The 26336-nt window shown below is 38.9% G+C and overlaps 1 protein-coding gene across 6 annotated transcripts in view; it reads left to right on the plus strand.

The window, feature by feature from the left end:
- The first annotated feature begins 862 nt into the window (after positions 1-862).
- The window catches only part of sh3glb2b (SH3-domain GRB2-like endophilin B2b), a 37540-nt gene continuing 12066 nt past the window's right edge, over positions 863-26336 (plus strand). For 2 of the 6 annotated variants that reach the window (XM_026921868.3, XM_053230467.1), the window contains exons 1-5: positions 863-1172; positions 7425-7566; positions 16433-16561; positions 21230-21363; positions 21628-21720. In XM_026921868.3, coding sequence (XP_026777669.1) covers positions 1110-1172; positions 7425-7566; positions 16433-16561; positions 21230-21363; positions 21628-21720 — 561 coding nt within the window. In that variant the 5' untranslated portion in view covers positions 863-1109. The remainder of the gene's footprint in view (positions 1173-7424; positions 7567-16432; positions 16562-21229; positions 21364-21627; positions 21721-26336) is intronic. The other 4 variants (XM_034300610.2, XM_026921874.3, XM_026921871.3 and 1 more) reach the window with 3 other exon arrangements.

A 26336-nucleotide genomic window follows, 5' to 3' on the forward strand; every position in this document is an offset into this window, starting at 1 on the left:
GTTCAACAACTACACTTTTTAAAAATCTGTTAATTATTAGACTTACATTATTTGACACTTGTGCCATATAGTCCCTTTAATGAGCTGTTGCTATAGAAACGATACCGTTTTCGAAGGAGCGCATTAATATATAAACCTGTGCTTTACGTTACAGCCGGAACTACTGTCAGAGCCGCTGTTATGCAGTGAATAACACACTCCAGACCCTGCTGTTATTACAAACTGTGATGCGACCCGTGAGTTTAAACCTCCCAGCCCTCATAAACGATCAATTTATTAAACATTGATGATGTTTAATTTATGAATGAACGACACGTCGCGCATTTTAACAGTTTATAGTTAGATTTAATATTGTGGACGTCCGAGAGATAAATTAGTTCCTGTTTCATTCTCTCACCAACCTCTCTCTCTCTTTCTCTCAACAAAAAAAAATTCACCATAGCAACAACTGTAAGAACTACTTTGTTAAACAACAACCCGTTTTTTTTTTTTACGTCCGTTTATTATTAGTCATAGGTTATGTGGAGCGACGCTGTACAAGTCCCTGTGTATGAGCTGTTACTATAGCAACAGTAACACGTTACGACGAGCGCATTAATATTAAGGTTCCTGTTACAGCCGGAACTACCTGTGCTGTTATATGTAAATAAGGCACGCCTTCTGACCAATCAGATTCGCGCATTCAACCGAGCTGCGTTGCAAAGAAAATTAATCCACACTGTAAATAAAAATAATGCTACACATTAAGAACATAATATGCTTAATATTCATACCTTACCTTATTATGCTCAGAAACTGAATGTATGCTGCTGTTATGAAGGGGTATCTAGGTGTCATTTGAAACCGGAAGGTGTGAAACAGTTAACCCTGCACTAGGGTAGTGTGCTGAGCAGGTGTGCACTGCTTTGCGGTTTGGGACGTGACCAGGACCGTGTCCCTTTAAACAGGCTGTGTGGATGATGACCGATGTAACTGATGAGAAGGCGGATTAGCGACACTCTTCCTCCAGTCCGCTTCACTCACTCACTCCATCTATCCATCCATCCCTCGCTGTCGTCAGCTCGGCTCCCGCTGCAGGAACATTAGCCCGGCCCATGTAGGCTTGGATCATGGACTTCAACGTGAAAAAACTGGCGTCTGACGCTGGCGTCTTCTTCACGCGCGCCGTTCAGGTGGGCGAACAAATCGGGTTTTTTTTTTAAACATATATATTTATGTGTATTCCTGTATATGTGCTGTATTGGTGTTGCTTCACTTCTCTGAGGATGATGAAAGCAGCAGGGGATCAGGAGGCAGGACTACAGGACTACATGAGCGTCGCTCCTTTTTCCATTTCATGGCTTGTTTGTGGAGGCGCTTTAGAAGCAGTCAGATGGCACGCGCCTGTGCTGCTTTCTCTCTGCTTTATTCCCCGTTACTGTAAACCGATAAGGACAAGCTAAAGCGCGCATCTATTATTGATGGCTGTGTGACTAAGTGTATGTTGCTCGAGGGTGCCTGGAGAGAGCCATGGCCGCAACACACACACACACACACACACACACACACACACACACACACACACACACGGGACCGTAGTATCACGCTGTGGTGTAATCTACATAATAACTGTCGAAAATTTCACAAATAAATACTGATGTAAATGTACATTTATTATCTATCTATCTATCTATCTATCTATCTGTCTGTCTATCTGTATGTATGTGTCTGTCTATTTATCTGTCTGTCTGTCTTTCTCTCTGGCACTCTATCTATCTATCTATCTATCTATCTGTCTATCTGTCTATCTGTGTGTGTCTGTCTCTCTGTCTGTCTGTTTGTTTATTTATCTGTCTGTTTATCTGTCTTTCTCTCTGGCACACTGTCTGTTTATCTGTCCATCTGTCTGTTTGTCTATTTATCTGTCTTTCACTCTGACACTCTATCTATCTATCTATCTATCTATCTATCTATCTCTCTTTCTCTCTGGCACTCTGTCTGTTTATCTGTCTGTCTGTCTATTTATCTGTCTTTCTCTCTGACACTCTGTCTGTCTATCTATCTATCTATCTGTCTATCTATCTGTCTATCTATCTGTCTGTCTGTTTATTTATCTGTCTTTCTCTCCGACACTATCTATCTGTGTCTGTCTCTATCTATCTATCTATCTATCTATCTATCTGTCTGTCTGTCTGTCTGTCTGTCTGTCTGTCTATCTGTCTATCTGTCTGTCTGTCTAGGAAGGTTATCTTGTTATTTTATCTATGTTTTATTTATATATAATTGTGTTAATGCAGCATCTGGCTTATTTTCTGTCTGTGAGACGTCAAATGGAATAAGAAATATACGTTAATATTCAATAAATTAGTCTTACTGATAGATTGTGGAGTGTTAAGTATTAAGTCGGCATAACAACATAACTCAAAATAATGAAATGAAGGCATAATAACTTGAAATAATGAGTTAAGTCAAAATTACAACATTACACTTCAACTTCAATCTTTCATTCATTCATCTTCAGTAAGTGCTTTATCCTGATCAGGATCCTTTATCCTGCAGTGGATCTGGAGCCAGGAACACTGGGTGCAAGGCAGTGACACACCCTGAACGGGACACTGATGCATCGCACGGCCTCCTGCACACAGACGTTCAGATTCACGGTCACATCTAGGGCAGTTTAGCGACATGCGTGATTTTGGGCAGTGGAAGGAAACCCACACAGACGCGGGGAGAACGTGTGAAACTCTACACAAAGAGTAACCCGAGCTTAGGATCGAACCGAGGATCGTGGCGCTATGAAGAACGGGATGCCAGCCCATCACAGAGCGTCGTGCACACACAAATTCACACACTCATTAACATTTAGGGGCAATTTAGTCTCACAAATCCACCTGCTGGGATGTTTCTGGGAGGTGGGAGGAAACCAGAGAGCCTGGATGAAACCCACAGAGATTCAGGGAGAACATACAAAGAAAGCACACAGACAGTAGCCTGAGCTCAGATTTTTTGCAATTCTTTATTGTCTGTTTTATTTTCCTTTACTGATTTTATTTCATGGTGAGGTCCAGGAGTGGCTCGTGACCATAGATTTTGTTGGGGAAGAACAACGTTAATAATGGCATGGCCTCAAATAAAATTACGAGGCTATCACACTTGACTAACTCTATAGGCTACTGTCTAGTGAATTTTTAGAGTAACCTTGAAATAGGCAACTGAACATCAACACCATACAGTCATCCAGCGTACAGTCTAGCAGCTCGTTTTGAGCGGTTTTAAACGTACCTTTGTTCAACTGGGTTCGATACAGCAGGTGTGTTCCTGTTGCTAATGAGGTGCACACAGAAGAGCTTATATCATTACCCAGGGTTGCCAGGTTTCAGCAACTTCCAGCAATTTCCAGCAACCCAGTTATTAACTGTCTGTCTGCTGCGAGAACAAGTGCCAAAGTGATTTCTGCCCCATTTTGCCTCTGTTAGCACTTGTTGCAGTTCTCATTTTGACCACTAACGCTAATGCTCCCAGTGGACCGCAGTCCACTGTATAAATCTGTATGTGACAAATAAAGAACTTGAACTTGAAGTCGATTGTGCACCATCTAGAAAGATGAGCAAACCAAAGGAACATTGGTTTATATCTGTAAAATAGCAACATATTTTTGAAAAAGTTGTTGGTCACTTAAAAGAAGTAGTTAGTATTTCAACGGAATTTAAAATCTGTGGAGTTATGTATGAGGAATTTTTTGAATGGCTGATATATGTTTGGACAAGCTGTCACTGGTGAGGTGCCCTGAAGTAACTGGCCCATCACCCATCCCAAGGACTGGTGTCATTCCCACAGATCTATGAGCCCCGTTCAAGGTCATAAATTACATCTATGTACAGTACCATTAGCTATCTATAACATACACTACATGGCTAAAAGTTTGTGGACATCTGACCATCACACCCATACGTGATTGTTGAACATCCCATTCCAGATGTAGTCCCCATTTGCTGTTATAATAACCTCCAGGCTTCTGGGAAGGATTTCCACTAGATTTTGGAGCGTGGTTGTGGGGATTTGTGCTCATTCAGTCACAAGAGCGTTAGTGAGGTCAGGCGTTTCAATTAATCCAGCACGAAGGTGTTCAGTGGGGTTGAGGTCAGGGCTTTGTCCAGGCCACTTGAGGTCTTCCAAACCAACCTTGGCAAACCATGTCTTCATGGAGCTCACTTTGTGCACAGGGGCATTGTCATGCTGGAACAGGTTTGGGCCTCTTAGTTCCAGTGAAGGGAAACAAAGACATCCTATACAATTGTGTGCTTCCAGCTTTGTGGCAACAGTTTGGGGAAGACTCATATATAGGTGTGATGGTCAGGTGACCACAAACCTTTGGCCATATAGTGTATAAAAGTGCACGTGTCTATACAATACTACTGGTGTTTCAGTACAGCATAAAATTTACTTCAGTACTTCATATCTCTTCAGATTGATCATTCTGCTTTTCCCTGCGAATCCTAGATGCTTCACCTTTGGCCTAATTTACATAACATCTGTATTTTTGAGATTTGAATTTTGACATGTAAAGGCTTGGTAAGATGGGAACATCCCCATCCCCATAAGCCGTAATTTTTAAATTATATGTTTTAAAAACATTGGCAAAATTTACATTTATTAAATGCACCACAGACAAAAAGAACTTTATTTCATATGACACGTATATAATTTATAATTCACATATCCACAAAATTCATATACTTTTGTCAGCTTATAAGCTCTATACCCTCCACGTCTACGACTAGGATAATACTTTAAATTCGACTATAAATACAATAAGCTTTGTTAGACTTTGTACTGATAAACTAAAGCTGTCTGACATTACCTGTGTTTGTTTTTAAGAACAGGTTTTTGTATGCCTGTAGCGCTGACACTCTGGTTTAGACTTGTCCTCCTCTTATCATTAACCCATGATAATAGTTATGTAGATGTTTATCTGCTTTTGGTTGGGTTAGATTTAATTTAAAAGGGATCATGAGGAATGAAACACTGTACTGGTGTCACTGGGCTGACATTTGGTTTCTGTACAGTTTTAAATGGACAGTGTCGCCTCACACCAGCTATCATCTACACTACACCACTTTGTAGGTGTACAATTACTGAGTGTAGTCCATCTGTAGCTATGCACAGTTTGTCATCCCTGTTTTACTCCATCCATCAATGGAAATGGACCACCGCTGGCGAGATATTATTTAGGAATGGATCGTTCTCAGCCCTGCAATGACACTGACATGGTGTGTGTGGTGCTGGTGGGAGTGTATCAGACACAGCAGCTTGGCTGTTTTTTTTTTTTTAAAGACTGTGTAGCCATACTGACACTAACTTGTTAGAGACAGTTAGAGACTATACTTTATCTGCAGGCTTTGAAACCGAATTATCCATGCTAGACTTAAATTCAGTCATCATCTTTGTATAACAATATAGTGAATAATAGAAATGGCTTTGTGATAAAAGATGTGTGTATGCTTAGTGTTTGAAAGAGGCCAGCTGGTGTGCTTGTGTGTGTTTTGTTTGTGTACCTGTGTGTGAGTTGGAGCGTGCATGTAAAAGTATAAAGGAGAGACCTACACTAACAGCATCTCTGAGAATAATTTGAACTCTAGTATCCTGTGTTTTCTGTTGTATCAGCGGAGGTCTTTCTTGCCGTGAGTGGCATATTTCGCAGTAGGGTATTCCTGAATGTGAGAGAGGAAATCCATGTTGTACACTGTTTTAGTGTCAGGTGGTGGTAATCTGTAACACTCTGATGGGAGAGGATGAGTATACTGGCAGTCACAGTGAAGCACTCTGATGTACCAACCTCATGTCTTCATGCATCAAACCTCTAGGATAAGACGCATCTGAATAATCATGTGCTGATGAAATCACGTCTCACCAAAACTCTTTGGGCCTCAAGAAAGGAAGTCAGCTCATGAGTCATTAAGAAGTATAGCTGTTATTAAATACCCCAAACATGTCTCTCAGTCTGATGGACAGATGGAAGACAGGGTTTTCGGATGCCTTCTTAGCCAGTCGGGTTTGGAGGTGATGGGCAGATAGTCCCTTCCTGCAAGTTATCAGTTTCTGCCAATTGAAGAAGCTGGCTGAAGAATTAAGCTGCATCAAAATATGAACTGAAACTTATAAGGATGGAAGAATTTCAACCAATAAAAAAACATTCAGTGATCATTATTTCCATGCAATAAAGAAAGGGTGATAATGCAGAAAATGTGGTGGAAAAATGGGGATGTAAATATTATTGAAGTCACTATATATATATATATATATATATATATATATATATATATATATATTAAGCATTGATTGTGTTTCAGTTTTCAAGAGCATGAAAAGGCAAAATAAATGAATGCAATGGCATAAAAATCATCCTCCACCTCCACCTCCTCCTTCTGCTACTAATAATAATTAGTTTTCAGTTTTACAGTTTTTGTTTTCTGCCCTGTGTGTCTTGATTTTTTATTTTTTTTTTAATTTTTGTTTCAGCCAAGAATTTTAACTAAAGTGCATTGCTAGTAATGAATCAGTTCTTGTGTGGTTTAGAGTTAAGCTGAGGTTATTTGTCATAATTTCAAAATGTGCCAGGTTTCCCCCACAAAAACATTGTGTGCAGCAGGTTTATAGAACAGACTGACACTGACATTCACAACCAACAATTTTTGGCGAGTTAATAAATTTAGTAAATTTCTTTCAGTGTTTTATTTATTGTTCCGAACTCTGTATCTGTATTTCTTTGCATTTACTCTGGCGTTGTTATCAGTTTCCGTGTTAATGATACTGTGAGTGCACTATTTTCTCTACATATTTTCTCATTCTCTCTTTGATTGCCCTCTCACTTTCCTTAACGGTGTTATCTGTAAGCTTCACATGCACTGAGTCAAGTGGTGAACACAGTGATTATATCTGTCTTGAAGAGTATATTTGGCACGCTGCAATCTGGAACCAGTGATTTATAAGAATGACTCATGCTTTTTTTTTTTTTTTTTTTTTTTTTTTTTTTTTAAACCTCTGTGTTAGTTGTTTCTTTACATGAAGGCAAATAGGCTCTTTCTAAGCACTCAGTAATATAGTGGTAAAGAGTAGGCTACAGAGACGAAAACGGCACATACGCTATAATGCATCTGAAGGAAAAAAAAAAGAGAAACCGCTAGTATCTTACAAGGTAGAAATAGATCCTGTTTCACTTCAAAATACTGTCAGACTAAAATATGCACTAGTGACCCACAAAGGTAAAATGACCATCTTGGGCATTATACTGTCTTAGCCATGATAAAAATCTAAGCAACTATTGGCACAGGAAGGTTTAATATTAGCACATTTCTAGCCATAACATTGCATCATCATAACCATGGGTCTGCATAAAAAAAGCTTGCCAATTGGCTTAATTTCACTGTTCCTTTTTTTTCTCTCAGTTCACGGAGGAGAAGCTGGGTCAGGCAGAGAAAACTGAACTGGACGCTCATCTGGAAAACCTGATCGCTAGAGGAGACTGCACTAAGAACTGGACAGAGAAGATCTTCAGGCAGACTGAGGTGCTGCTGCAGCCAAACCCTAGTAAGAATACCTTCTTATTAATTACTGTACATGTAAGGACTACAAGGTTCAATAATCCCCGTCACGCCACTCTGCAATATGAGACTGAGCAGCCATACTGTCTGCCTGCGCTATCTGTTTAACATGATAAAGCGACGTGTCATGCTTAAGGAGTACTTAAAAGAAAAAAGAATGCCAAATTGGGATATTTTGATTTATTCCACAGTCCTGCTGAATGCTTGAGTCTGACTGGATAGAAAGTGTTTTCTATGAATTTTCTATAACAGCAACTCTGACAGTAGTGCAGACTGTAATACAAGTCATAAGATTATATTAATGTGCTCGTTGTAATATGTTTTCATTTCCATAGTAACTGCTCATTCATAGGGACTTGTATGGTAGACACCATGTGTGCATTTTTTTTGTCTGACCTGGGGAAAAAAAAAGAAGTTGGTGAGTGAACAACTGTGTGTAGCTGTTACAACGCAAGAGAGAACAGAAACTAACTTTTTTTTGCAGACGTGCAACAGCATTAAACATAAATATAAATGAATAAAATTATAAAAAAGTTAAATGTATAAAGTAAAATTATAATGTGTTGCTTTTTTATTAATAAAAAATTGTAATCATGGTAAATTGTAGTGCTAAAAGAGGATTAAGACTCTTAGGGACGTGCTGTTATAGAAAAATAATCATCTTCGGCATGGTATTGGCCCTCTGCTATTTGCTTATTTATAAAACAGGATGCATCATATTTATTCCTTACATAAATCGGTCTTGTTCAGGATGTGAATCCCTACAAAATACCCAACAATACGTTGACTAATTATCTATAAATAGTTATTTAATTAATGTTGTAACTCATAAAGAATTCCTCTTGGGCTGTGTACGAAAGTGCTTGGATCACACTTTCACAGATTTCATGATTCTGTAGAAAGTAATGTGTCTTATTGCTGAAAATTATTTAACAACCATTGCTTTTCATTTTTACTTTCAGGCAAGAAAGCTGTAAAATGTATTTTCATTTCAGTTTGTATGAATGTGATGATCCTCAATTTAGAAAAAAAAACATAGCTAGATTGTTAGTAATGACTTGCAAGGTAATTTAGAAAGCTATCTATCTTGGTTTAACAACTTCAACTTCACAACTGTTCTTATCCAAGCAAAGTGAAGGATTTCCCACAAGTCACTGTGGCATGACCTCAAATTCCCAAGCCGACAAAAAAGAAAACAACACAGAGGCCTAATAAAGCTGACGTCATGTGATCAAGTCTGCTCAATAAGGTTAAGGTTCTGTGCTGGTAATTTAAACATTGTGATCCCAGAAATCCGAGAAAAGTTCAAACTTGATCCTTTCAGCTCAGCTTCCTTCCAAGTTGGTGTATAAAAATGACATATTGAGGCTGTGGCAGCCGAGCAGTTCTGCAGAGAGACACTGTTTAGCCCTTATGCCAGAGCCTTAAGCTTTAACTGCACGGCATAATGCTCGGCTTCAATGCTGCCAATTCAGGATGCATTACTTGGATAAATCACCAGTGTCTGCTAAATGAATAAATGTAAAACATTCATTAGTCTCAGAGGCCTGCTGCCCAAGTTTTTTCTGCTGCACACACATTCTGATCCAGTTTATGAACTGATTGACCTGGAATAACTGTCTATATGTTCGATCAGGTATGTCTGGGGCAGGACAAACAGGGGTCCTTCTGGACTGGAGTTGAAAAACCTTACATTTAGATGATCCCCATGAGCAACTATGATGTCTCCGTGACTGATGTTGAGTCTTGTCTTGTTGTTGGTTCTAGCTGAATGTTTGATGTTACATGTTGAGTCTAGTATTATGATGTTAGAAATAATATTAGCAATATTGGAGTACATGACCACTTATGGAGCGTGGAATAGAGAAGATTGGTTCATATTACATTACACTACTGTGATGTGATCACTGGCCCACGACTGCAATGCAATAAAGCTGAGAGAATACAGCAAATATAAAAGTTAGGCAGCATGAAATGTTATGTACTTCGGTCAGTTTCTCTCATATCGATATTACCAGGCTATATTTTGACCTGAGAGTGATAGCCTAGAATAAAAGGGTTAAAAAAATCAAGAGGAGGTACTACAGCATCTTCCTAAAATATGAAATAAGCAACCTGATAAAACATCTTAAACATAGCGTGAAATGGCAGAAATGAACGCTGACGCAAACACTAACTTGGCGAGAAAATATATCTACAGACAGCCCTAGGTTTTCTATAACAGAAGTTCTTACCCGGTATGTTGTTCTTGAAAGTGAGCCACTATCGATCATTGACGATGAGAAATTCTGACATAATGAAAACAATGAAACATATTTTACTTACCGCTGTACAGAAGCGCTTTTCCGAAGTGAAATAAAACCCCATGCTCAGTGCAACCCTACTGATGTAGCTAGCTAATGCACTTAAAAATCCATTTAAAGTCAACTGGCTAATATTATAAAGAATGAGCCTAGTGTAATGTAGACGATCAGTTTCAACATAGTGAGCGCTCCATGACCTCCCAAGACATTTGAACACTGGCCGCATGAGCACAAGTATTGTAGTGTGTTTATTTGTAGCTGTTGTCTGTGAACTATGGTGGCAAGCCAGCCTAGCTTTCTAAAAAATAGTGCATTCAGTGGAGGGAATTGTAATTGACTGCACGCTCTGAGAGACGGAGACAGACAAACCCACTCCAAAACAAGTTGCTGTGAGATAGCAGGAATCCACCTAAATTACCAGGCTCAGAAATAAAACAGTGTGTGGTATGTTGAGGGAAGAAATGAGCTGTAAGTGCCACTGATCATACAGTGGATAGAAAACCATTCAGTAGGAAAGAACCCTGCAGAGTTTTGCAAAAAAAAAAAAAAACACGTAATATAAAAGAAAGCACTCTCACCAAGGTTGAAAGAAATGAGACGAGGGTATCTCCAGCTTTGAAGGACAGGACACCTGTAGCTCTGACAGTGGTCCCAAGGTAAAATGCAAATAGCTTCATATCATGTTCATGTAGTCAGACATGCACAGATGAGGCATGGTGGTAAAGAGGGGTGCAATAGAGCTGCATTGGTCACATGGTTAAGTAGCTGAGTTGTCAAAAACTTGCAATACTCGCACAACTGAAATGAATTGCTGGTGATTGTTTAATGGATTATTTAATTATTATTTAGTGGTTATTTAATTCTTAGTTAATTTGGTAGTTTGTTACTAATTTGATCATAGTATCATGGAAGTCCTCTATGGAATTAAATTTGTGCCAAAAGTATTGAACCTAACTTTTCAAGAAATGAGGAAAAATATACAATGAGAAAGAAGAAAAACACTCCGAAACTGAAAACAGTGAACTCGGTGGCAAAAATTTAACGTGGGCTTCAAATAAACAGTTTTCTAAGCTTCCTTTTCGCTAAGGATGGTTTACATTCACCGTTCTGACACAAACCTCTCATGTGGGTGGGCTTAACAAGTTACTCTCATTGGTTAGTGAGATTTGGATTGACAGCTCCCTGACCTGGAAGTAGAGATGCTCCTGAGAGCTCATCTGGGGGAAAAAAGAAAAAAAAAAAAGTCATAGGAGACTACCCAATTCTCAAACTAACTAAGGAAGGAAGTAATTTCCACTACAAAGTACATACACTGTAACTATACAGAGAACCGCATCCAGAACGTTCTCCAAAGTTCACGCACCTGAAGTATCTACTCCCAGGTCAGGGAGCTGTCGATCCAAATCTCACTAACCAATGAGAGTAAATCGCTGTTAAGCCCACCCACATGAGAGATTTGTGCCAGAATGGCGAACGTAAACTTGAGGAGTGTGAACGAAAACTTTGAAAGCGTAAATGAAAACTCTGGCAGCGCCTTCATAAGCCATGCATAGCAGAAAGGTAGCTTCAAAACTGTTAACAAAGAATGCTGTTTATTTGAAGACCATGTAAAATTTTTGCCATGAGTTCATTGTTTTCAGTTTCAGATTGTTATTCTTTCTCATTTTACATTTTTTTTCGTTTCTTGAAATGTTACGTTCAATACTTTTAGTGCAAATTTAATTCCATAGTCCTCTGGTCCCCTACTAAAGTTTTCACAGGTTTAGGACCTGTTGAAATGCTTTTTGATTTTTCAGGACTGAAAAAATTAGGAGTCGTAATATTAGGATAAACCTGGCTATGAGTTTCTCCTGAATCTGCCAGTTATGGGCTACTTTTAGCATTAGGATTCTTGTGAATAAGGCCTCTGGTATTTGGTATCTGTATTCTGCATTTGTTACTATGTACTTGCAAAATGTACACTAAGTATTACTTGTAAAGAATACGTATTAAACTATTACATCCTAAGTAATTACTACACTTCAACACTTAGAACTGCCATGCATAATAGCTTTCACAAAATATGTAAATATGTATCTAGATGGAGAATATTAGTTCTGCGCTTTGAAACAGCTCGGAAGTAAGAATTGTAGTAAAAGTCAGTCTAAATACAAGTTTAAGCATCTTCTCTTGGAAAATGCACAATGGTCCATAGTGTTCCCTCATTATCCTGGTTTCACACAAGGAATATAGAAATAATTTGCAGTAAACTGTTTTATAGGTGCTAACATTTGACAGTGGTTGAGTTATGGATAACCACTTTGACCAAAATGTTTGTCAAATGTTTGGTGATTTTGAATGCATCATAGGAGTAAGTATACGCGCCTGGACTTGTTATAATATTGAAGATGTTTTGCCACTCATCTGAGGGGCTTCAACGCATGTTTTACTGCAGCCACTTAGATAAGTAGTGAAATGTCTTCAGTTAAATGAGACTCTAACATGTAATTTTCTGACTCTTCACATGCTCCAGTTGACAGCACTGGTAAGTCTTACTGTATTCGCAGTTCCCTACGCTCCAGGTCATAACCTCAGCCACTTTTCCAAATCTCCCATTTTGAGTATTGAAGCTAATGGCCATGGTGCTGGGAACTCTTCCAGAAGGTCTGAGTGCTTTTAGATTTTTTTTTTTAATTCACCCATCCAGAGGTAGAAGAATCTCCGATCCCCCTTGAGCACCTGACTAGATTGGTAATCCAATGCGGCTTGTAGACTTCCCATTAGGTGTTTTATGTGTGGCATCTTAATTAGAACCAGTGTTTCTCAGCCACCTGAAAATCTTGATATTCTTCTCATGATAGTGCTGGTTATCAAAGCAAGCAATTGTCTTTTCCATTGTTGAAAATGTAGACAATAACGGGCAACTTCTGGACGTGGTGGAAAATATTTTTCTTTTTATCTCCAAGGGTTTTCCATTTCATTCTCTTTGACAATGTTCTCATAAATTGTTCTCCATTTCTGATCTGCTGTGGTGTGATTTGCACTTTTATTCCAATCTGAGGCCAGTTTTGCAATTTTTGATGTAATGGCTGTGATCTGGTTTTAGATCAGCATAAAAGGAGCTGAACTGTTGTCTGAAAATGGCCATTAGGCCATCACTAATGGCTTTGCGATAGACTAAATGGTTAGCATTGATTGAATAGTTTGGATAATAGAGAATATTAAAGGAACTTGTAGAAATGTATAAGGCTCAGTGTCCTTTTGAGTATTTATTTTAAATCAGACAATGTTTGTGGTTACATGAAACACCAGACATTAAAAAATATGGATAATTTGTTTTACCATGCTTCTGTTTGTGACTTTATATTTAAAACATTGACCAGGTAAGCCTCCTGGTTAGTCAAGGAACCCTGGCAGTTATCCAGGGTTCATGGGACCACAGTTACATACATAACTAACGTTCTATTTTACACCTTCTAACCATCGGGGCAGTGAGAATCACCTGGATAACATCTGTCTTTGTTATGAGGAACCGACACATCTTAGGACTAACTGGAAAGGTGGCATGAAACAGAAATATGCCAGTACTATATGTTAAGACAAGCAAGAAATCCACCCCCCAGTCTTTCCAGCATGATGTATGAACAGTGGCCACCACATTGTCTGCAGGAATGCTCTGCAGGTTAGCCTTCATGGAATGCTTTTGATTGACGAAAGTGGGTGATATGACCTGGAAAGTGGGTGATGTGCCTGAACCAGAGTTTTCTCATAATGTCACCCCAAAGTCATCTTGCCACCAATGCATAAGGTGAGCTAATTACCCGAGCATCCATGTCTCCCACTCTTTTTGCTGAAGTGACAGCTATTAAAAAGGCAGTTGTTAGAAACACTTATTTCAGTTTTGAGTCTTCCATGAGCTTATAAGGAGGAGTCTTAAGAGACTCCAGCACAAGGGGGAGATCCCACACCTGCTCTCGGGAAATTGTAGTGGATGGAGATACCTCGCCCCTTTCAAGAAGGATATAATAATTTATGAGCCCCCAGAGAGATGCCACTTGTGGTGATGCACAGCCATGGCCAACACATACACTTTTAGTATATGGTGATGTGCCGCTGTCTAGCAGTCCCTAAAGGAAAATTTTTATTGAAGTACAAGGACATTAGGATCTCTAAGAATATTTCTTAGACTGCAAGTTTGCAGATCTCAATTTGTGTTTAATTCTAAGGGACCAAACTCGCAGGTGACCTGGAAACCAAGGCCTTGCTGGTTATCTTGGGGCAGCGAGCTGGACTCTATGGCCTAGTTACTGAATTCTGTGCAACATGAAGTATCAACAGTAGAGGAGGAAAAGGTATACAGTATTACACTAGTGTTCCTGTTAATCCTGTTGTAGCAGGCGTTCCAGCTCAGTCAGCAATGAGGTGACTTTGTTAAACATTCTCCTGATCTAGGACACCACTTTTGAGTGCAGATGCCAGGTGTCTACGGCTCTATTGTACAGTCCCTGTACTGTAGGTGAGTTGCTCTCAGTGAGACTGTGCGTAAATAGGACCACCTTAACACCTTCTGTGCAAGGTGGAGAGAGCCATCTGACCCATATGATTAATATATCTAACTGTTGCGACGTAGTCTGAGGGAAGGTTTGAAGTTTGGAGTGACCTTTCCAACGCTAGCACCAAAACCGCTAACATACTGTCCGTATTTTCCGCACATTATGCATTATGTGTTATAAGTTCTCACTAGAATATCATCAGTGCGTCTGCATTCAGTACTTGGGCAACATGCATCTGGATGTAATGGTTCATCTGGTAAGACCAGCAACTTGATGCAAGAATCAATATCAGGCATGTGGCCCAGGCTAATCAGCTCATGAGCAGTCATATTAGCTAGAGTGTGTGCCGTGGAGCCCAGGCACAAAAAAATCTCCCAGACACACCTGTAGAGATGGTATCCTTATGCTCAATGGCTATAAGGAGGAGATTCTGTGTTGCTTGGCCTCCATTTCTTAATCATCCATTTCATCTGCCACCAGGTTGTCCACATGCCTAGAAATCACTTTGTGACTTTGTTGTGAGGTCTCATTATGTGTGCTCATGTGTAGAAGAAGGTATCCAGGTGATTCTCACCCCTCCTGGAAGTTAGGAGGGGTGAAACATTTTTACTTTTCTAAAGAAAATCTAAGATTTCTGTTTGGGTTTAAGACTGCTAGACTGAACGATTAGAGAATTTCTGTAGTCTGTCTCACCTCTCGCGTGATCCTGTCTTTTTTTTCATTTTGTGTGTCTGTGTTTATTGGTTTATTTGTGTCTCTTCATGTTGCTTGGATAGTCCAGTGTAGCTCTAGGTTTGCATCCCACTCAAACTGGAGCTACACCTGTTTCCACTTATTTAAGGAACTGGTTTCATGTGTGTGCCGGTTTGTTCAGAATAAAAACCTGCAGCTACACTGGCCCTTCACAGATAAGTCTGACACTTCTGATGAACACGATATAGTCTCCATTTCATGCCTCTGAATATTTGTAGTAGTAAAAAGAAGTTGATTTATGTTGGGAATTGTTCCATCAAGGGAACATTTCCAGAAACGAATGCCCTTATGTCCTTCTCTCTCTCTCTCTCCATTCTCCTTTGTGTATTATGAGATGCATAAACCCATACTTTAAAGTTGGTTCTTAGCTTTAATAGCCATTGCAGCTTACTGAGAAATCATACTAAATTACTTTGCTTTAGCCACCGCTGTCTTCCAGAGCAAGACATTTCAAATGACTGACTTTCCTTCTCTCATAGTTGGAACTATGGTAAAGGGAGGAATAAAATACCATATGCATGACATTCTCTTAGTTGTATGGATATAGTAACATTTATATAACATCTGTTGCATTCAGTATTGTTTCCCCAAAATGATTGGAATAGATTTCAAGTGGTGCTGTATGATGGAATACAGGATTACGTTATACTGTAATAGAAAATAGCTTTAATGCCACTGTTATGCTGTAGTATTACAGATAATGTTGTCATAAAAATATTTCTGAGGTTAAAACAGGGTCACCTACTTTTTAAAGATTATTTTAAGAAAAAAATAATCATAAAAAATTTATGTATCAGCTTCCATTGGCAATTTAATGATTACAATGCCACTTGACAATTTAAAACTTTTGAAAATGTGAATCTTATAATGGATTGGACTAATGGATTATGGATAGGAATGAACCTCGTTATGGTTTATGGACCTCATGATTCATTTCTTGTGCCGTGTTTGGATCTTTAAAAAAAAAAAAACATATAAATGAGTAAGGTCTATATAAAAATCATATGCATACGTAAATAACCAGATGCAGAATCTCTTGAGAGAAGCATCATGCATCTAAATATTGATTTTTAGTTTTTTTTCTTTTTTTTTTTTTTTTTACATTTATAGTTAGTTAGTTATGTTTTTTCACGTTGGGGATTTTTCATACATTTCACCCCTGATGGCGAAAGGAAGCAGTTTGGTACAACTCATAGGCTGTGGTTTATAATGTGTAAAAAAGATGTTATCTTTTGGCCATCTTTTAATACAAGTGTCCACATAGGTGCCCGCATTGAGGAGTTCTTCTATGAGAAACTGGACAGAAAGATCCCAACAAGAACCACCAATGGTGAGCTGCTGGGACAGTACATGCAGGATGCTGCCAAGGACTTTGGACCTGGAACTGCGTATGGTATGTAAAGCTGAACCTGCAGTCACCGATAGAAGCTTTGGTGGGATACTTCCCATTATTTATTTCAGAAAAAGGGTAGCGTGTGACACAAATGATGAATGAGATGGAATCATGGTCTAATAAAGCAAATCCTCAATAAAACGCTGCCGTCTCCTTTACCACACACACATTAGCTTATAAGCTGTATTCAGTCAGATGCTCTTCAGTGGGCAGTAGAGGGCACACTTGTCTTCTCTACCATATACCGTAAGAATGGAACAGAACTAGTGCACTATATATCTCACTACATGTCCCAAATGTCAAAAGGTCATGAGCATTATGATGACATATTTTATAGTAAAAATTTTATTACACTGCTATGTACAAAGGAATAGTAATTCTGCATTCTGCAATTCTGGTTAATGTACCTTTAAATTGAAAATTTTGTCTGCAGCATAAAAATATCCAGCCAATACACATTATCATGACCAAACAAATAACAACTTCTAAATACCAATACTGAATTTTATAGACAAGTCGCTCTGGTATTTTAAGATGTACTCCCTCAGATTCTGTGTGCACAGGCCACCATAGAGTTGTTTCAAAATTGCAATAATATCCTAGGCATTTTTATTTAGCTTGAAGATGAAAAAATTCGCAAATTTATTGATAAGTGCTATAAAATTGCATGTTTTTGTGATGTGAAAAATGAAACCAAGATAAATTATCTCAGATCTTTTTCCACCTTAAATGTGATATAGCACCCAAAAAAAATTAAAGTGAAAAACAAATAAACAAAACAAAAAAAAAAGAAAAAAAAAAACCTTACAATAACCTGGTTGCACAAGTGCACACAGCCTTTTATAATACGTCATGTGACTTTGGTTAGACTTAACCCATCACATTCAAACGCATGTTCAAAAGTAATTATCATAGACCTGTCATCAATGAAGTGATTCTGATTAAACACCAATAAAAATCAGCTGTTTCTGTAGGATTTTCCTTTTTTGGTTTCATCTGACTGCTGAAGCGTGGAACACCATGAAGGCCATCATCAGGTGGAGAACTACAGTAACATTACCAAGAATAGGATTGATGGAAAATTGACGAATGCACAAGAAGAAAACTTATTGGGCAGGCAAGAGACATATGGCAACATTAAATGAGCTAGTCACTCCCTGTGACCAACAATTGCTCATGTCTGGGCTATAGGGTAGGGTGGCTAGACGGAAGCCCTTTCTCACAGAAAAAAAAAAAAAAAAATCACCCCAAACCACAATGTGGCAGAATGTGTTCTGGTCTAATGAGACCAAGTTGGAACTTTTTGGACATAATTCTAAAAGGTATGTTTGGTGCAAAAACAAGAGAGCTTATCACCCAAATAATATCGTACCCATGGTGAAGCGTGGTGGTGGCAGCATCATGCTGTGGGGCTGCTTCTCTTCAGCTGGGACTGGAGCTCTAGCTCTCAGGTTAATCATGTATAAGTCCAATACAAGAGCTAATCATGTATAGGTCCAAATACCAATCTATTCTGGCACAAAACCTGCAGGCCACTTTAAGGCAGGTGAAGATGACAACATGTAGATGAACATGGCAACCCAAAGCACAAATCCAAGTCAACAAAGGAATGGCTTCAGTAGAAGAAGATCCTAATGAAATCCTATTGAAATCTTATTGAAAACAACCCTAGTAAAAACCTGTGGAATGACTTGAAGAGGGCTGTGCACAGGAGATCCCCTCACTATTTTTGCAAGGAAAAGTGGAACAAAATTGGCAAATCAAGATGTGCTAGGTTGGTAGACTCTTTAAAAATGATGGAGTGCTGTAACAAGGTATTAGCAGCCAGGTTTTTGTAAGTTTTTTTTCTTTTTCTTGTTCCTCTGTTTGTTTTTTAATTTCTTAGTTGCTTATATCACAAGACAGAGATTTATCTTGTTTAATTTTTTTAACATAAAAAAAAAAAATCCTGCTATTATAACAGAGGTGTGTAGACTTTTTATATCCACTATATACTAATAAGAGCTAAAGACATTGAACAAACTTGCATTAATTTAGAAGGAATTTGGCATTTGGTTTGAATTTGGCCCTGGTGTTATTTTTTGGATTTAAGTTTTGCTTGGACCTAAAGGTACCATTAGAAAAAGTGCAGAAATCAAGATATAAGAAACATCAGCAGCAATCCAACTCGGTAAAAAGGGGCATTGTTGAGTCTTCTTCACAATGTGGGCAGTGTTTAGTGACCAGGAGAGATTCTTCGTCACACTGATTCCCAAAAGTTTAAATCTGGCCACTCTGTCTACGTCTACGTTGTTTATGTAGAGAGCAGGGTGTTCCGTCCTGATTCAGTTCCTGAATGATGTTAAGTGTCGGATAGTTTTCTCAACACCACCTGGCCAGGTTCAGCCAGATAAGGCTGAGGGCTTGTCTCAGATAAGGGCGAGGATGATGGCCTCATCTGCGTATTTAACGGTAGTGTTCCTGTTGTGCAGAGTCATGGGTGAATAGTGAAAAGCCATGGGTGAAGTCGTGGGTGTGCGCACAGGTGCACAGTCATAGGTGAATAGTGAACACAGTAGGGGTTTCAGTACATAACCTTGAACCGTGAACACCGGTGTTGAGTCAAACTGTTGGAGGTGTATGTATCCATTCTGAAATTCTGGGGACTGTTAGTGAGAAACTGCATAGTCCAGTTACAAATTGAAGTGTTCATGCTGAGACGGTAGTGTTTTCGAGATCACCTTGGCAGGGACAGTTATGTTAAAGCCTGAACTGTAGTCGACAAAGAGCATCGTTACATACGTGTTCTCTTGCTCCAGATGGGTTAAGGAGGTGTGTATTTTCTGTGTGTGTATTGCCTTATAGGCAGGTCAGCAAGAATTCTGGTTTTGATGTGAGCGAACACTAGCCTTTCAGAGCATTTTGCATTGTACACAATGCGAGCTCCATAAAGACATGCTTTGCTAAGGTCGCTCTGGAAGAACTCGAGTGGCCTGCACAGAGCCCTGACCTCAACCCCGGACACCTTTGGGATTAATTGGAACATTGATTTTGCACCAGGCCTCCGTGCCTGACATCAGTGTCTGACTTTACTAATACTCTTCCGCCTGAATGGGCACAAAGCCCCACAGCCATGCTCCAAAATATAGTGGAAAGCCTTCGCAGAAGAGTGGAGGCTGTTACAGCAGCAAAGAGGGGACCGACTCCATATAAATGCCCATGGTTTTGGAAAAGGGATGTTCAACAAGCCCATATGGGTGTGATGGTCAGCTGTCTGCATGCCTTTGGCCTTATATTGTAGTTAGCATCACAGCAGGGGTTATATAATGTTTCAGTTCATTATTTAATTAAACAATTAAACATTATTTAAGACAAGGTAATAATGCCCACAGGAAGTAAAGGAGTATTTGTACTATGTGGAGCTGGTTCCTCATAAGTGCTCACAGCCTATAAAAATCTTGTAGTTTTTGTACAAGCCTATAGTAAAAGCAGTTTCTGAATAAAATTTACAAGTATTCAGCAACTGTTTTTAATTTGGGATGTTGACAACACTTGCTGACAGAGATCCTTTAACACCATTATAATGAATCTCTGCTTTGTAGGATCATTTTGGGCTTGTTTTGTCTAGTTTAAACAATGTGCATTCCTCTTAAACCACAAGAATGACTTGGAAACCAGGATGTTAAAAGTTTTATTTTCTATAAATGGGGTCCTGTAAATGAAGATGTGGTGTGGGCTGGATGGCGTCTCCTGTGTTTCAGGACAGGAAGACTAGCATTTCCTGTGTTTAGATTTTTCCAGTGATTAAAGACTATGGAAATGATCCTCCTACACAAATCCTAGGCACCAACCCTGATGTTAAATGGAAGAATTACTCATAATTTGTAAAATTATTTGTTCATCCCGTGACCTTACTACACACACACACACACACACACACACACATACCTCGTAGGAGCGGAAAATAGAAGAATTAGAGTATCTGAGCCTATTTGTAACAGTTTGTATGTTTTTCTTGTGATTTATTAATATTTAGTAGATTTGTACCTTAGTAAATCTTGAATAAATAATTGTTCATTATTTATTTGCATGATTTTGCAATAGTACCTTGTTTATTGTTCGTTAATGTGCAAGATGTGCAAGATTTATATATTTAAGTTCCCTTTGCACTTTTAGTAAACAGACAGAAAGCAGACAGACAAATTGTAATTAAAAAACAAATTACAAGTGATTAAATCTGATTTGTTTGCTCAGGCTGTAATAGCCTTTGCTTGCATATCCACGTTATTCGTTATAGTATCAACGCAGTCATGCATACACCGAGTAGTGCAGGTGAAAGTTAGCTAATTAGTTAGCCACCAACATGGAGATTTGACTGTCGATCATGTTTTGCATGCATTATCTAATGACTGTTCTGAATGTCATAGACAACAGCAACAAAAACTGAAGATGTCATGAAGCACCGCACACGGAATGATTAAAAAAAAATCTGATTGGACTGGTCAAACTGAGCAAAAAAATCAAATTTCATGTGTTTAGATCGCTGAAAATCTTTCCTTAAATATAAAAAATTAAATATAACCAGCGTCATTATTGGTAGGACATGATAATTTTGTGATATCCGGTACATCATGAAAAAATAGGCCTAATGTAATAGAAAATAATAGTTTATTGTTTCTGTGTGTTTAGGAAGTACTTTGTACACCGTAGGAGACTATCAGAAGAGGCTAGGAGGCGCAGAGAGAGAGTTCTTACAAGCATCAGCTGTCAGCTTCCTCACTCCTCTCCGGAATTTTCTAGAGGGTGACTGGAGAACCATATCGGTAAGATCAGCTTATTTGGAAGGCAGTTAAACCAGCTTGCACACGGGGGGAGAGAGAATGATGTGTCAGTCATTATATCATGAAAGTCATCTGTACTTCTAATGTATTTATATTGCTTTATTTTTATACAGGGCGACACAAGTCCTTTTGTTTAAACAACAATAAATTTGTGATTAATTTTGTTGTTTTTCTTCAGTACAGTACTTGTCTGTCCATAACTAGGTCAAAGGGTATCTGTGGTCAGATCAACTGTATGTCTTTCAGAAAGAAAGAAGGCTTTTGGAGAACCGCCGCCTTGACTTGGATGTCTGCAAAGCACGCCTGAAGAAAGCCAAGCTGGCGGAAGCCAAGGCTGCTGTGAGTCATGTTACCGCTTGCTTAACCTTTTGCTGGTCCTCTATTTCTAGATCCAATTCCACCCCCTCCAACCCCGATTCATATGGTCATTTGTGGTTTCACCCACATACACGTCGTATTCAGGGAACCACAGCCTCTCTGAATGGTGCAATGTATCCCAGTGAATCAGCATGAAGTGAAGTCACCATGTGAGCAGTGTGTTTACGTTTGCACTCGTGATTGAGTTGCATCAGGACATCAGGAAGTCTTCAGATGAGCCCTGCCAAGATCATTCCTGGAACTGCTGTCATAGCAAAGGAAGTCATCTAAGTACTGGATAGAAAGAGTCTATAAATAGCATTTAGTCACAGCTACTTCTGACGATTGGATGTTTCACTTTTTGGCCTCATAAACTTTTCATAGCTCTTACAGGCGATGGGCGATTATGTCATTATGCTTGAGTATGACGCATGGTGATTATGTTTATGAATTATATGATTATTACATTTGTTCTTCCAAAAATATTGGGCCATAAAATAGAAATATCTGAATAGTGACATTAAGACAGAAGACACAGTGTCTCATTTTGGGTCAGATGGTTTTGATGAAGTTCTTAGAGTTTCTTGGTTGCTTAAATAAATACCTATAATTGCATAGCTGGTACTTTGATTATTAGATTAACTAGTACTACTAGATTAACAGGTGAATACGTGGAACAGTCATCACTTTCTTGCCTATCGCGTGTGTGTGTGTGTGTGTGTGTGTGTGTGTGTGTGTGTGTGTGTGTGTGTGTGTGTGTGTCTGTAGATGTGAGGAGTGCAATCCCTTATCTTTTCTTATGTGCATTAACATGTTTCTTTGTTGTCATTTGCACAGTGTGAGGGAGATGTGAGTACCAGTGTCTGTGTGTGAGGATGTGTTTCTCACGTACTGTTTCTCTTTGGTTTTCTCTCGTTTAACCTTTATATTAAGTTTCTCACCCTTTTCCAATCAGCCAAGTCTTGTGGCTATTAATAATAACTAGTCATAACAAATAAAATCCCCCCTCAAAAAAAAAAAAAAAAAAAAACAACCAAAAAAACAGACATACAAATAGCCTTTAAGTTTATTATTAAAATGGACAAAGATGAAGCAGATCAGTTAAAGCATAGCACTGAATGGCATTGCTCAGGGCCTAACATATCTATCAGGCCATCTTGACATTTGGACTCACAATCTTCTGGTTATTAATACAGAACCACTGAATTACCACCCCTGTACTGCATATATAATACCAATGCCCGAGTATCTACTTTACTTAAAAGTGGATTAACTTGCCTTTCCATTTGCTTTTACTCCTAGTTATACTTTTGAGTACAAATTTAAAAACTTTGGATCATTGTGAATACTTATGAATAAGGTGGCCTACATAAGTGCCTTACAAAAGATCCATCAAAACTTTAAAATGTCTTCAGTGTTCAGAGTATATCTTTAGCATGACTTATTGTATGAGCACACTGAAATTGGCACACATGTCTCCCTCTGCTTCCTTCACCTTTTTGCTTGACATTTACACTGCTGGTGGCATGAATGTTTGAAGGTTGTGTCTGTCTACAGCATGGATTTGAAAGGAAAGTTGTTGGAATATTTTCATTTAATTCATATCCTGTACATGGAAGGAAAACTCATTAGTTCTCAGGCACCTGCTAGGGACTGGAGAGTGTAACTCTGTTTATTTAGGACTCGCACAAGGTCAATGCAACCCAACTCAAGCTAGCAGCCACGGCGTTCTGAACAGCTGCAGTCATCAAGAGAAGAAAGAAGATGATAGTAGATGATGGGAATGATAGCCATATGAAAGAGGTGTCCGATCTCATCTTCAAAGTGCAGGTGTGGCAGCCAGTTTTCACAGCACCTGTTTAATCAGTTCATCTTTGCTATCAATCAGATATCGGCTCCTGTGGGTGGAACGAAAACCCGCAGCCACACCGGCTCTTCGTGGATAAGTTTTAACACCCCTGCCATATAACATTGGTATTTATGTCAAGTCAGTTAAATGTTTTTTATTGTAATTCCTCTATATAGCTTGTATACATTGGAAAGAAATGCCGTTTCCCCAGGACCATGGTGCAGTCATATAACAATACAGTGGCACAGTACGCATGACAACATATAGAGCAGATATACGACACTGTGAGATGAGTGCATACAATACAGTAAATACACAGGTACAGTACTGAGTTGAAAAATATAAACCAAAACAAATAAACGAGTATAACAATTGTCTGTAAACTATTGACTGTAGTAGCAGCAATCAGCTTTGGTTGTAGCCATAATATATAATAAATAGTCATACACTCAATGAGCACTTTATTAGGAATGCATACTAATAGTGGGTAGCACCTCTCTTTGCTCATGTTGACATGATTGCATTACACAATTCCTGTAGATTTTTCAGGTGCAGTTTCATGCTGCAAATCTCGCATTCTTCCCCAGATCCGGTGACTGGGAAGGCCACTCAAGAACACTGAACTCATTGTCATGTTAATGAAACCAGTTTGAGATGACTTTTGCTTTGTGACATGGTGCATTAATGGAAGTAGCCATAAGGAGATGGGTAAACTGTGGTCACGAAGGGATGCACATGGTCAGCAATGATACTCTAATAGGCTGTGGCATTCAAGCAATGATTGATTGGTATTAATGGGCCCAAAGTGTGCCAAGAAAACATTCCCCACACCATTACACCACCTCCACCAGCCTGGTCTGGCAGGGAGGTTGGGTCCATGGATTCATGCTGTTGGTGCCAAATTCTGACCCTACCATCTGTGTGCCTCAGGAGAAATCGAGATTCATCAGACCAGGCTGCGTTTTTCCAGTCTTCAACTGTCCAGTTTGGGTGAGCCTGTGTCCACTGCAGCCTCAGCTTTCTGTTCTTGGAAGTGGAACCCAACAGGGTCTTCTGCTGTTGTAGCCCATCTGCCTCAAGGTTCGACGTGCTGTGCATTCTGAGATGCTATTCTGCGCACCACAATTGTACAGAGTGGTTATCTGAGTTAGTGTAATTAACACTTTGTGTCAGCTCCAACCAGTCTGGCCATTCTCCATTGACCAGCAAGGCATTTCCGTCTGCAGAACTGCTGCTTGCTGGTTGTTTTTTCTTTATTGTACCATTCTGAGTGGTGAAACAAACACTAGTGACTGTTGTGTGTGAAAATCCCAGGAGATCAGCAGTTATAGAAATACGAAAACCAGCCTTCTGGCACCAACAATCATGCCACAGTTAAAATCACTGAAATCACATTTCTTCCCATTCTGATGGATGATGTGGAATATTACCTGAAGCTGCTGGGCTGTATCTGCATGATTTTTTTTTTGCATTGCACTGCTGCCACATGATTGGCTGATCAGATAATTGCATGAATGTGTAGATGTACAGGTGTTCCTAATAAAGTGCTCAGTGAGTGTATATTATATAATAAATTGTCCAATAGCAGTATTATAAAGTGCAGGTGTGCAGTGATAGATGTACAGTGGTAGCTGTTGGGAGTTTCTGATTTAGTCCAGTTGGGAAGAAACATTGTGTTCTGGTATTCTGTCAGGAGTTACACTGTGACTTTGTTGAAGGTCTCGGGAAGAAGGTATCCAAGTGATTCTCACCAACCCTGGTGGTTAAGAGGGTTGAAACAGAACTATGATTTCATGATTTACAGGTTTATTTGCAAACCACTTTGTAGACAGACACCAATCAAGCATTTACACAGTGTTCAGGTCAAGCTAGGGCAAGATGCCAGAGGACTGGAGGGAGATATTCATGCTTTTGTGGTTTGTGCATATACTTGACTATGTGTATTGGAATTTACTGTGTCCTAAGGCTTTATTGTCATAGAGCAAATTAATGCTTGCTTCCTTCTTAGACTTGCACAATCGGTGTACCATCGCAATGACTAAGGTGTTGCATTCAAAACACAGCAGTATTTTTGCAGTACTGTGTTAATATGTGGAGTTTTTTGGGTCTGGATTTCTGGGCACTGATTAAGCCTAGTCATGAACAAAAAGCTTATACCTATTAATAATACCTAACTAATACCTATTTCAAAATAATGTTTTTTTTTTTTTCTTTTCTTTCTTTCTTTCTTTTTTTTTTTTAATAACGTTTGCATCAATACTGCACTATTTACTCTGTAATACTAACCATGGTCTGAAAATCTTAAAAATGAGGCAGATTTTGCCTTTTATATGAAACAATACATTTTCTGTACAACCCAGCATGTGAAGCCTTTCATTTGGCAGTGGATTTCCCTAATCTTTTAGCTGATTGAGCCCATTGGATCATTCTGGTGTTAAAGCAACACATTTAGGTCACATTGTGATTAAAAAATAATAAAAAAAATATGCATGAATGATAAACTTGCACAGGCTGGATTGTGCATAGGCCCAAGGCTTGATGATTGAACTAGTAAGGGTTGTTGTTGATTTTTTTTCTTTCTTTTTTTTTTTTTTTCTTGGCATTTTATTTTTAGATCTAAAATTATGATTTCATGATTTCACCGTCACACACCATACAAAGTAGAGAAGGATGTTAAATTGGAAAAAAAAAAAAAAAAAAGAAGATCTGGCGAGAGAGGAGGTGCTGCTAAATATTAACGACGTTTTTT

This window comes from Pangasianodon hypophthalmus, chromosome 27 (assembly GCF_027358585.1).
Source record: "Pangasianodon hypophthalmus isolate fPanHyp1 chromosome 27, fPanHyp1.pri, whole genome shotgun sequence".
In the NCBI taxonomy this organism is placed as follows: domain Eukaryota; kingdom Metazoa; phylum Chordata; class Actinopteri; order Siluriformes; family Pangasiidae; genus Pangasianodon; species Pangasianodon hypophthalmus.